This window comes from Mustelus asterias, chromosome 22, assembly GCF_964213995.1.
Source record: "Mustelus asterias chromosome 22, sMusAst1.hap1.1, whole genome shotgun sequence".
Lineage (NCBI taxonomy): Eukaryota > Metazoa > Chordata > Chondrichthyes > Carcharhiniformes > Triakidae > Mustelus > Mustelus asterias.
The window spans coordinates 9251049-9264771 of NC_135822.1; the positions used below are offsets into that span (position 1 = coordinate 9251049).

Below are 13723 nucleotides of genomic sequence, written 5' to 3' on the forward strand. Positions count from 1 at the left end.
GAAAACATTCTTTCTGGCTGTATCACAGCTTGGTATGGCTCCTGCTCTGCCCAAGACCGCAAGAAACTACAAAGGGTCGTGAACATAGCCCAATCCATCACGCAAACCAGCTTCCCACCTATTGACTCTGTCTACACTTCCTGCTGCCTCGGAAATGCAACCAGTATAATAAAGGACCCCATACATCCCGGACATTCTCTCTTCCAGCTTCTTCCATCGGGATAAAGATACAGAGATCTGAGATCACGTACCAAGCGACTCAAGAGCAGCTTCTTCCCTGCTGCCATTAGACTTCTGAATAGCCCTCTCCTTTCCTTCTCCCCTGTGTACTTTATGAATGAGATGTTTTGTCTGTAAAGTGTGCAAGAAACAATACTGCGGGCGGCACGGTGGCACAGTGGTTAGCGCTGCTGCCTCACAGCGCCAGGGACCTGGGTTCAATTCCTGGCTTTGGCCACTGTCTGTGCGGAGTTTGCATGTTCTCCCAGTGTCTGCGTGGGTTTCCTCCGGGTGTTCTGGTTTCCTCCCAAAAGATGTGCTGGTTAGGTGCATTGGCCGTGCTAAATTCTTCCTCAATGTACCCGAACAGGCGCTGGAGTGTGGCAACGAGGGTTTTTTCACAGTAACTTCATTGCAGTGTTAATGTAGGCCTACTTGTGACACTAATAAATAAACTTTTTTTTCACTGTATCCCAATACATGTGGCAATAATAAGTCAAATCAAGTCAACAGAGTAAATTGCTGAGACAGGTGGTGAAGATGGAGGCACTGCAGCCCTATATAGGGATCTTGAGAGTTTTCTCAGACAAGAGGACATTTGCAGTTAGAGAAGCAATGGCTTCATCTCTGAAGAGTTCTGAGTCAGAGAGGAGTTTCCTAATCTATTTATCTTTTGCTAAACCGGTTTGCTCCTCTCTCAGGAAGTAGCTTGGAGTTGTGTGGTAAGTGCGTGAGCCTTCATCATCCACAGGCGCGGTGGGCTAGAATGGCCAGAATGACCAGGCCGCCTTAGCTTAATCCTTCTCGTTATCAGCTAACCCACACACTAACAATAGTACCTGATGACAGGATAGGCTCTGACATGTACCCACATGGTGCTATAAAGCAATTAACGTCACTTGATACTGACGAGTATTTTTCAGCAGAACTAATAACTGGGAGGTAATGCACGCCTAAGTAGCTAAAATAAACAAGCCAATTCAATTATAAACACGCTTTCTGGTTGTTGGTACAGAGGAGGGACTTCACACACTGCAGGCTTGTACAATCAAGTCAGCCATAACACAAACAAAAAAATCTTCCCACCAAAGAACGACCCTGCAGGATTCATTCACCTGCAAGGCATTATGGTGTCACGTTTTATCCGGGATATCTTTTCCTGTCGAGCCAAATAAACAAAATCAAACTAACTTAAGGACAACTCAAAAAAGGGGGCAGCTCCCTAAAAGGAGGGGAACCGCCCGAAACAAAAAAAACAGAAGCGGAAAGGAAACTTAAAACATCAACTTAAAAATGTGATTAAAGGGGGGTTCAATAATACACCCCAGTCCCTGTGGTGCCCAGCGAGCAGGGAAGGCTTCCGTGGTGCCCTGGGACACTGCACGCTCCCATTCCAGGGGACACCCGGCCGCGAATATAGCCATGGTAGAGGGGCAGACACAGTAAGGGTTTTAACAACACCAGGTTAAAGTCCAACAGGTTTGTTTGGTAGCAAATACCATTAGCTTTCGGAGCGCTGCTCCTTCGTCAGATGGAGTGGATTTCCATCTGACGAAGGAGCAGCGCTCCGAAAGCTAATGGCATTTGCTACCAAACAAACCTGTTGGACTTTAACCTGGTGTTGTTAAAACTCTTACTGTGTTCACCCCAGTCCAACGCCCGCATCTCCACATCATGAGGGACAGACAATCAGGTCGGGACGACCCCACCCCCTCGATGGCCCGCTGCCTGGAGCTGTACGTTTTATCTGGGGAGAAAACAAGACCTGTGACCCACCTGTCAGGTTTGACTCCGCCGAGACCCCACCCACTGGAGTCATTCACTTAAAGCCGGAAGCCAGGGGAAGAGTCGAGCACTCCAGTGAGCCAGCCGTCAGCGCACCGCTCCCAGTTTGGATTTGACACTGGGGTGTGGAGGTCCGACTGGAGCGATCCCAGGATCCAGCCAGTAGGATGGGCAATAACGTCTCTTGTATCCCCAGGAGGAGGAGGCATCGCCCGCGGAAGCATCGCTCAGAAGCATCGAGGTATAAATGGTACGTGGTCTTAAAATCTGTCCATCAGTGTGGCAAATTATTTTAACTTCAACCCAACTGGCAGGGATTGTGCTGAGAATGTCCCGAGCAGTGTCCAGCAAAATACACACACAAAAAAACTCTGAACTGGACACTGTTAACACACAAAACCTTTTTAAAAAAATGTTCTTCAAACAGCATTTGACCAGAATGCTTCCTTCAGGGCGGCGGGCAGTTGTTAACGCAGGTTAAAAGTTTTGGACAGCTCAGGGGTTCTAACTTCTTTCTATAATTAGGCAGCAAAAGCTGTCACTCGGGGGGTTCAAAATAAGACTCTGGCGAAAAGTTCATGCCAAACTCAGCGTGGAACGTGCAAAGTTGTACATGAATGGGAGTGAGTGACAAGGCTGTAACTTGATCGCAGATCCGGATAAACCCCAGCAGCACAGCCTGGGTGATTGATATGTGAACCTGAGTATTAGTCTGAATTCCAGTCGGACTCGACCACATCCATGAGGTGCAGCGTCCCCCAAGTAAAACACACACCAGATAATGTGCTGTCAGCCTCATTTACTCTTAAGTGTGTGAAAATAATACACAAAGGAATTTTGCTGAATCTATTAACCAACGCACGGCCAAAAGAACTTTAAACCTGACAAAATCTCCTCCCGATCAATTCGATTTTTCAATGACATTTCCTCTTCTGGGAGGTTCGTGAACCTCTTAGAGTGAGGTTTAGTTTTTGAGACACTGTGAGGGACATTGTCCCTTCTACACACTGCAGTGGGAGCGATAGCGCTTAGTTTAGTTTACTTATTCATGTCACAAGTAGGCTTAGATTAAATGAAATAGAATTTAAGTGGGATGAATCTGGAAGACCTCGGGAAAATGATTCATTGTTCCAGGGATGAAATCTCCTGTCAACCCTGCAAGGTTAGGAATTCCATAATTCGAGTTGTGTTTTAAGGAAGGATGCACTTGCATTGGAGATGATAAGCAAATGGGCACCAGATTGGTTCCTGAGGTGAGGGGTTTAATTTTAATTTTTTTTTAATTTAAATTTTATTAATGTCACACGTAGGCTTGCATTAACACTGCAATTAAGTTACTGTGAAAATCCCCTAGTTGCCACACTCCGGCACCTGTTTGGGTTACACTGAGGGAGAATTTAGCATGGCCAATGCACCTAACCTGCACGTCTTTCGGACTGTGGGAGGAAACAGGAGCACCCGGAGGAAACCCACGCAGACACGGGGAGAACGTGCAAATTCTGCACAGACAGTGACCCGAACCGGGAATCGAACCCAGGTCCCTGGCACTGTGAGGCAGCGGTGCTAATCACTGTGCCACCATGCTATAATGGAAGAAGGATGTGCGATTACAGAGCAGTTAATGCATGTTCAATTATAATTAAAACACTCTTTTAATTAATCAGTTTTCATTTATTGTGTAATAGCGCAAAGAATCACATCTTAGTTCTTGTTTAAAGTTTTCTTGTTTGTGGATGTGACAGGCAGAATTTACCATTCATAGGTACAGGGGAAATGTTAGGGGTAAGTTTTTCACACAGAGGGTGGTGGGCGAGTGGAATCGGCTGCCGTCAGTGGTGGTGGAGGCAAACTCAATAGGGTCTTTTTAAGAGACTCCTGGATGGGTACATGGGACTTAATAGGATGGAGGGTTATAGGTAGGCCTAAAAGGTAGGGATATGTTCGGCACAACTTGTGGGGCCGAAGGGCCTGTTTTGTGCTGTAGTTTTCTATGTTCTAACTACAAATGTGATGCTCAACCCTATATTTCCCTCAAGCGCTCACAAGTCAGGTGCTGCAATGATCGTGACAGAATATCCAGCAGAAGCATTTAGACATTGGGGAAAAATCTTACCATGATTGGCAGTGTTAGTTCTGGTGAGGAAAAACAGGGTGTTTCGCTCCAGAGAAACTGGGCAGTTTTCCTTCCGTATCTTACCACACTCTGCCACAAAAAAAAACAGCTGGGTGCGTTTCACACCATCCTGTAGAGGGATGAGGCCTGAGTGCGCCGGCAAAACCCAGCTGCACTGAGATCGGGGCGCCATGTTTAAAGGGCACCCCAATCAGACCAAAAAGTAACCTCCCGCCCCCCCCTCTTCCATCCCACCACGGACGTCTCAGGGGGCTCCCCGCCATCCCTTGCCTCTCCCGCAATCAGAGTTGGCATTCACCCCCGGCAATCAGAGTCGGCATTTGTCCCCTTGATCCCCCCCCCCACCTTCCTTCCCCCAGCAGTCATTGCCAGCACCCCAACATCTGCGCCCCCCCCCCCCCCCCGGAATGTCGGTTCCTTCCCCCCCAACCCCCCACCCAAACAGCCATCGTCGGCATCCTCATCTTCCATGTCCACTCCCCCCTCACCACCACACATTAATGAATCCCCCCCCCCCCCCCCCCCCCCCCCATAAGGTACCCACTGGGATACACCCCTGGCACTGCCATCTGGCATAGGTTGGCACTACCAGGTTGGCATGGTGCGTGTTTGCGTGGGTTTCCTCTGGGTGCTCTGGTTTCCTTCCACAGTCCAAAGATGTGTGGGTTAGGTGGATTGGCCATGCTAAATTGACCCTTAATGTCAGGGGGACTAGCAGGGTAAATACATGGCATTAGGGGAATAGTAAGAAATCTTACAACACAGGTTAAAGTCCAACATGTTTATTTGGAATCACGAGCTTTTGGAGCGCTGCTCCTTCTTCAGGTGAGTGGAGATGGGGCCTGGATGGGATTGTTGTCGGTGCAGGCTCGGTGGGCCGAATGGCCTCCTTCTGCACTGTAGGGATTCTACGATTGTCAAGTCACGCTAATCCCATTTTCCAGCACTTGTCATGTCATTGGACAGCCAATGATGGGGTTGATGTGTGAAGGAGGAAAAGATATCACATTGAAACAGCAAGGACTTCAGACCTGGACACCTTTGGGAATATTTCCTGGTTTAAAACTCACGCAAACTCTTTCAACAAGTTTAGCAAACAGAGGAAGGTGCACTGCGCCTTTGGAGCAGACTTTATGTTGCAATCTGGCACCTATTCACCAGCACACGGATCCCTCACCCTTATTAGCGCACGATACACACAAATTCCTCTGTTAAATTGCAACGGGATTGTTGGTCAAATCAATATCTTGTAGCAAAATAAACGCAAAATACTGTGGATGCTGGAATCTGAAACAAAAGCAGAAAAATGCTGGAAAATCTCAGCGGGTCCGACAGCGTCAGTGGAGAGAGAATAGAGTAACAAGTCTCACAACACCGGGTTAAAGTCCAACAGGTTTATTTGGTAGCAAAAGCCACTGGCTTTCGGAGCGCTGCTCCTTCGTCGGGTGAGTGGGAGTTCTGTTCACAAACAGGGCACATAAAGACACAAACTCAATTTACAAAATAATGGTTGGAATGTGAGTCTTTACAGGTAATCAAGTCTCAAAGGTACAGACAATGTGAGTGGAGAGAGGGTTAAGCACAGGTTAAAGAGATGTGTATTGTCTCCAGACAGGACAGTGAGTGAGATTTTGCAAGCCCAGGCAAGTCGTGGGGGGTTACAGATAGTGTGACATGAACCCAAGATCCCGGTTGAGGCCGTCCTCGTGTGTGCGGAACTTGGCTATCAGTCTCTGCTCAGCGACTTTGCGTTGTCGTGTGTCGTGAAGGCCGCCTTGGAGAACGCTTGCCCGAATAGAGCCAACGTTTCGAGTCTGAATGACCGTTCGTCAGAGCTGCAATATCTTGTAGCACAGTTCCCGCTTCATCAATGCTTCCCAATGTTGAAGATGTTCTGGAATGTGTTACCGCATAATAATCCCTCCAAAAAAACAAATGTAATTTGATTACTGTCTCTCTATTAGGGAGCCAGAACAGCCAGATGTTTATACCAAGCTGAGGAAGGAGCCAACGGCTGATCAAACTGAAGCCACGCCACCGGCAGAAACACGTCCAGTGAAGGTAAGCTGCCGTTTGCTCCAATGTTAAAAACCATAACACGCGAATTTAAAATGTCTGCGACACTAGAGTATAACATTGCTGTATAACCAGGCCCCCACTCCCTCCTGCTGTGTGACATTGACCGCACTTCATCCATTCATTAACAATGTGCTATCAGTAAAAAGGAAAGCTTGCATTTCTACAGCGCCTTTCACGACTTCAGAACATTCCCACAATCAATTAAGTATCTGGAATGAAGAGCTTGTCGTATGAGGAACGGTTGAGGACTCTGGGTCTGTACTCTTTGGAGTTTAGAAGGATGAGGGGGGATCTTATTGAAACTTACAGGATACTGCGAGGCCTGGATAGAGTGGACGCAGAGAGGATGTTCCCACTAGTAGGAAAAACTAGAACCAGAGGGCCCAACCTCAGGCTAAAGGGATGATCCTTTAATACAGAGATAAGGAGGAATTTCTTCAGCCAGAGAGTGGTGAATCTGTGGAACTCTTTGCCACAGAAGGCTGTGGAGGCCAGGGCATTGAGTGTCTTTAAGACAGAGATAGATAGGTTCTTGATTAATAAGGGGATCAGGGGTTATGGGGAAAAGGCAGGAGAATGGGGATGAGAAAAATATCAGTCATGATTGAATGGCAAAGCAGACTCGATGGGCCGAGTGGCCTAATTCTGCTCCTATGTCTTATGGTCTATTGAAGTGCAGCCACTGTTGTGGAAGTGAAAATTTGAACCCACATCAGGATTTGGTGCATGGCATAGTGGTTAGCGCTGCCGCCTCACAGCGCCAGGGTCCTCGGTTCGATTCCGACCTTGGGTGAGCATCTGTGTGGAATTTGTACGTTCTCTCTGTGTCTGCGTGGGTTTCCTCCGGGTGCTCTGGTTTCCTCCCAAAGTCCAAAGGTGTGTGGGTTAGGTGGATTGGCCATGGTAAACTTCCCCTTAGTGTCCCAAGATGTGTGGGTTAGGGGGATTAGCGGGGTAAACATATGGGGTTACGGGGTAGGGCCTTTGTAAGTTGCTGCGTTGGAGAATCGGTGCAGATTCAATGGGCTGAATAGCCTCCTTCTGCACTGTAGGAATTCTATGGTTTGAGTTCATAATCTAAGCTAGTACATAAGTGCAGAGGCGAAGGGGTGCCGCGTTGTCAGAGGTGCCGTCCTTTGGGAGTGAGACCTTAAACAATGACCCTGTCTGAATGTCAAGTGGCAGTTGAAGATTCCCTGGTGCAAGAAGAGCAGGGAGGGGCTCTGACAGAGTAAACGGTGAGAAGCTGTGTCCACCGATAGTAAGGTCGATTACGAGTGGGTTAATTGGCAAATGAGGGAAGAGGTAGGTGCCGATATGGTCTTCAACGCACTGCCCGAAGCGACGGCGAAAGCAGATCTGATCCTAGCTATTAAAAGGAAATACCTGAACAGGAAATAAGTGTAGGGAAAAGGGGACATTGGACCAATTAGATAGCTCTTTGAAAGAACCAGCACAGGCATGATGGACCAAATGGCCTTGTGTGCTGTATGATTCTCCTGGGTGACCTGACCAACACGTACCCCTCATCAATTACTGCCTAGAGGTCGGTGGACTGGTCATTCATTGCTGCTTCTGACTTGCTGACTCCTGCACCTATCAATGTGCACGGCACTCTGAAATAATTCATTGTAATAAGAGCTTCGAGACAATTTAATGAAAGGTATATTCTGTTATCATTTATGTATATGAAAATGTGAGTATTAAGTGGGATACTTGGTAATGGAACACTCTCTCTGAAAACAAGCCAGCCAGAGAGTGATATCAGAGTGTTCCTGAGGCTATGCCTGCTCCCTGATATACAGTTTCACTGAGGAACAACTCATCCTTCAGAGGTCCACCGTGTTTCTATTGGTGCAACTACCGTTTGTTCTCGCTGTAAAAGCTCAGGTTTTACCAGGCGATAGATGGTGTAATTTCCTGAGTTATTGCAGTGCCAGCTGTGGCCCTTATACTCTCTCGCGAATTCCTGCTGTAAATGTCTCCCTCAGAGCCCCAAGCTGCATCTGTACCTCAACCATCCATCTGAATACAGCAACGGGCAACGATACTGATATTCATACAAACCGTAGAATCCCTACAGTGCAGGAGGAGGCCATTCGGCCCATCGAGTCTGCACCAACAACAATCCCACCTGGACCCTATCCCTGTAATCCCACATATTTACCCCTCAAACCGACGCATCCCAGGACACTAAGGGGCAATTTAGCATGGCCAATGCACCCAACCCACACATCTTTGGACTGTGGGAGGAAACCGGAGCACCCGGAGGAAACCCACGCAGACACGGGGAGAACGTGCAAACTCCACACAGACAGTGACCCAAGCCGGGAATCGAACCTAGGTCTCTGGAGATGTGAGGCAGCAGTGCTAACCACCGTGCCTTGTACTTCTTCCTGGAAACTGAGGCACGAGGGGTGCGAGGTGACTTTGCTCGTCACATTTGTGGGCAGCATGTTGTCACACAGTGGTTAGCTCTGCTGTGTCACAGCACCAGGGACCCGGGTTCAATTCCGGCCTCGGGTGACTGCCTGCGCGGAGTCTGCACATTCTCCCCGTATCTGCGTGGGCTTCCTCCGTGTGCTCCGGATTCCTCCCACACTCCAAGGATGTGCGGGTTAGGTGGATTGGCCATGTTAAATTGCCCCTTAGTGTTGGGGAGGGGGGGGGGGGGGTGTTAGGAGTGTAAATACCTGGGGTTACGGGGAGAAGGCATGGGTGGGATTGTTGTCAGTGGAAGGCTCGATGGGCTGAAAGGCCTCTTTCTGCACGCTAGCCATTCTCTGATTTGCTGAGCTTTTTTCTGTCACTTTGTGGACCACAGAGTCAGTGAGACTGATTTCTAAATGGATCATTTTTCTTCGTGTGACTCAGTTCTCCGACTGAATCCTCACAACTCCAGGTATAACACCCGGAGTGGGAGACGCACTGGGCAGAATTATCTGGCCGTTCACTCCGGCGGGATTCACCAGTCCCGCTGCAGTGAACGGAGATTTAGCTGAAGGAGACGGGAAACATTCTCTCTTTGAAGAATAACAACTGGTGGAATGTGAAACCCGGGGCAACCAATTTGTGCGCAGCATGCTCCCACAGACAGCAGTGTGATAATTCCGAGATAATTTGGCTTCAGTGATGTTGTTTGCCCGGGAGAACTCACTTCCCCTCTTTAAAATAGCGTCAAGGGACCTCGTTCGAAAGGAGGCACCTCTCCCAGTTCAGCATGCCTTCCAGTACAGCAGTTAGCCTGTGCATACACCTAACTGGAGTGACACTTGAACCCACAAATCTCTGCCCCAGAGCTAAGCTTGCTACCCACTGAGCCAAGTGACTCCCAATGTAGCCATCCATACTGCCTATCGGTGTTTTTTTTTTACAGTGTAGTTCTGGGGATGCGATGTGATCCTTTAAGATTTGACTGATAGAATGCAGAGATGTGCTTGTGCTACAGGTGGTTATTGTGTCCCATTGCCTTTTTGCTAGTTTAGACCAAGTTCTGAATCATCCTGCCTCGGGGATGTACTGACAGGCCCCAGCCACATCAAAGACACAGGACATAAAGCCAATTAATGTTGAGGGATATTGCAAGACTTCCGTATTCTTGTGTAACTGCTGGCGGTCAGGTTTGCTATTAACAACTTGGAGAGCTGGGAGAGGTTTAGGAAAAGGCCACATTGGGACGTGCGTAAGGAAATAAAATACATTTGAAAAATAAATATGCACTAGAATCTTGCCCCGTGTTGCCAATGGCTGGATGTGTACAACCTTAAAGAGAAATGACAAGTTATGACATTTCAGATATGCACATGGAACAGCACAACACAGGAACAGGCCCTTTGGCCCACAATGTTGTGCCGAACATGACACCAAATTAAACTGATCCTCTGCCTGCCCATGGTCCCTATCCCTCTCTTCCTTGCATATTCATGCGCTTATCTGAACGCCCCAATCGTATCTGCCTCCACCCACCACCCCTGGCAGCACATTCCAGACGCCTATCATTCTCTGTGTGGGGGGAAAAAAAACTTCCTCACACCTTTGAACTTCTCCCTCTCACCTTTAATTTGATTTATTATCATCACATGTATTAGTACACAGTGAAAAGTATTGTTTCTTGCGCACTGCACAGACAAAGCATACTGTTCATAGAGAAGGAAAGGAGAGGGTGCAGAATGTAGTGTTACAGTCATAGCTAGGGTGTAGAGAAAGATCAACTTTAGTACGGGGTAGGTCCATTCAAAAGTCTGATGTCAGCAGGGAAGAAGCTGTTCTTGAGTCAATTGGTATGTGACCTCAGACTTTAAAGTTTATTTATTGGTCACAAGTAGGCTGACATTCACATTGCAATGAAGTGACTGTGAAAATCCCCTCTTGTATTTTTGTATCTTTTTCCTGATGGAAGAAGGTGGAAGAGAGAATGTCCGGGGTGCGTGGAGTCCTTAATTATGCTGGCTGCTAATCTAAGGCAGTGGGAAGTGTAGACAGACTCGATGGATGGGAAGCTGGTTTGCGTGATGGATTGGGCCACATTCATGCATAGACCCTACTATTAGAATGCGGTTGTTGGGTCACTTGTCCTATTGCTGTGTCGGGGATCTTGCTGTGCACAGGTTAGCTGACACATTTCCTCTATTACAACACTTCAAGAAGCACTCAGCTGAAAAGAGCTGCGGGGAATGCTGAGATTGCGAAAGACAGTGTAGCAATACAAGTCCCGACTCTACTTTGATTCAAACTTCCAGCAATCGTAGTGCTTTGTTTTAACTCCAACAGTGTGTGGCCTAGGCCTCTGGAGCTTGTGGCCAAAGGTCCATGTGGGAGAGAGTCAGCCCAGGTTTTGTGAAAACTCTGCAGCCGTACACTTGGCCTCAGCAATGGTTCGGCTCACCCAGAACCCATTGCTGCAGGAAATACACCTGGCTGGCGCCCGATGGGTTCAGAACCAAACAGTTATGTCGAACCCCCTTTGTATTGTTCCCAAACTTTCCTACCACACCAGCACCAGCTCGGTTGGGCGGCACGGTGGTTAGCACTGCTGCCTCACAGCACGAGGGGCCCAGGTTCGATTCCCGGTTTGGGTCACTGTCTGTGTGGAGTTTGCACATTCTCCCCGTGTCTGTGTGGGTTTCCTCTGGGTGCTCCGGTTTCCTCCCACAGTCCAAACGACATGCTGGTTTGGTGCATTGACCATGCTAAATTCTCCCTCAGGGTACCCGAACAGGCGCCGGAGTGTGGCGACTAGGGGATTTTCACAGTAACTTCATTGCAGTGTTAATGTAAGTCTACTTCTGACAATAAATAAACAAACTCAATTAAATAGATTGCTAATGTTTCACACTCATCCCTCCTCTATTTCTGGAAGGTCAGAAACTCCACTAACAATAAGTGAACAATATTTTTTTGGTAACTAAATGTTTAAGGTTTATTAGTGTCCAAGTAGGCTTACATTAACACTGCAATGAAGTTACTGTGAAAATCCCCTAGTCACCACACTCCTGTTCGGGTACACTGAGGGAGAATTTAGCACAGCCAACGCACCTAACCAGCATGTCTTTCGGACTGTGGGAGGAAACCGGAGCACCCGGAGGAAACCCACGCAGACACGGCGAGAATGTGCAAACTCCGCACAGGCAGTGATCCAAGCCGGGAATTGAACCCGGGTACCTGGTGCTGTGAGGCAGCAGTGTTAGCCACTGTGTGTTTTGTGCCTCCCCTGCCTTGAACAGTGCAGTGTGAAAAATATTTTTAGCAGTTTTTTTTAAGTAATCATGCTCTTGTCGTATCAATGTCAAATCCTCTAGGCTGCTGGAATGGAATTCCTGCATCTTTTTTTTTAAACTGAGGTGCTAATCCTTTTATTCAGGTTTAAAATAGCAAACAAACCAGTTTGGCACATCACACGAATATGTGAGTTACCAATATTGTCTAGCATGACTTCGACCAAAAGACAGGCCGTAAACCTAAGGGAGGGCGGCACGGTAGCACAGTGGTTAGCACTGCTGCCTCACAGCTCCAGGGACCTGGGTTCGATTCCCGGCTCGGGTCACTGTCTGTGTGGAGTTTGCACATTCTCCTTGTGTCTGCGTGGGTTTCCTCCGGGTGCTCCGGTTTCCTCCCACAGTCCAAAGATGTGCGGGTTAGGTTGATTGGCCATGCTAAAAAATTGCCCTTAGTGTCCTGGGATGCGTAGGTTAGAGGGATTAGTGGGTAAATATGTAGGGATATGGGGGTAGGGCCTGGGTGGGATTGTGGTCGGTGCAGACTCGATGGGCCGAATGGCCTCTTTCTGTGCTGTAGGATTTCTAAGATTCTAAGATTCTAAAAGACGTGCAGGTTAGGTGGATTGGCCGCGCTAAATTGTCCTTAAGTGTCCCAAGATGGGGGGAATTAGCTGGGCAAATGCGTGGGCTACGGGGATAGGGCCTGTGTAAGATACTCTGTCGGAGCATCACTGAAGACCCGATGGGCCGAATGGTCTCCTTCTGCACTGTCGGGATTATATGATTCTGTGAATGAATGCTGCAGTTTTTGATTCATCGAGGGCATTTCAAAGAGTGTGGGTGGTACAGGTGATAGACGGTGAGCTCTATCTACGGGTCTTGTGTGGGGTTGTGGGGGGTTGGACTTCACCAGGGTGAGGGGCGGGGGAGTGAATTGGTGGTCAGATGGGGCTGTGGTAAGGAGAGATGAAGAGATCAAGGTCTGGTGGGAAATCAAAAAGGGGTGGGGTGAGGATTGGAAACCAGGGAGAATTGGGACGATGGATCAGGGAGAGAGATTTGGGAGGCCAGTGGAAGACCGGAGAGGATGTGACTCGGGGTGAGTGTCTAAAAGGTGAGGGGGCGCAGTCATCTCGGCTGGGAAGGAAGTGGATTGTTCCAATCACGAAGGGTTTGGGGGCAGGGGTGTGGTTTCCAAGGAAACTTGTGAGGGGAAGCACTCCGCCTCCTCCTGGTCCAGCTATGCTGGAATGGAATTTACCTTCTGGGACCAGCAATCTTCACCCGCCTTTAGCCGCCGGGTTTCCAGGAACTCAGAAAACACAGTCAGCCTGGGTTAAACCTAAAATGCAGGAACTACGTGAGGCCTGTAGCTTCATTAGAATATTTAAATCATAGAAATCATAGAAATCATAGAATCCCTACAGTGCAGAAGGAGGCCATTCGGCCCATCGAGTCTGCACCGACCACAATCCCACAAATTTACCCACTAATCCCTCTAACCTACGCATCTCAGGACTCTAAGGGGCAATTTTTAACCTGGCCAATCAACCTAACCCGCACATCTTTGGACTGTGGGAGGAAACCGGAGCACCCGGAGGAAACCCACGCAGACACGAGGAGAATGTGCAAATCTCCACACAGACATGTCACACTCCCGTGTAACTCGGTTAAAACTGTCAGTGAAGAGGTTAGACACGGCTTGTGTTCAGTTTCAGATTATTTTTAACATCTTAATATCCCACTCAACCCAAATCCCCTCATAGTTGGGGGTTAAAACATTCCCTCA

The 13723-nt window shown here is 48.3% G+C and overlaps 1 protein-coding gene across 1 annotated transcript in view; it reads left to right on the forward strand.

Moving 5' to 3' along the window:
- The first annotated feature begins 2162 nt into the window (after positions 1-2162).
- Positions 2163-13723, forward strand: part of plekhn1 (pleckstrin homology domain containing, family N member 1) — a 51581-nt gene continuing 40020 nt past the window's right edge. Inside the window, exons 1-3 of the mRNA XM_078239713.1 lie at positions 2163-2261; positions 3201-3257; positions 6103-6199. Of these exons, the coding sequence (XP_078095839.1) occupies positions 3223-3257; positions 6103-6199 (132 nt within the window). The 5' untranslated portion in view covers positions 2163-2261; positions 3201-3222. The remainder of the gene's footprint in view (positions 2262-3200; positions 3258-6102; positions 6200-13723) is intronic.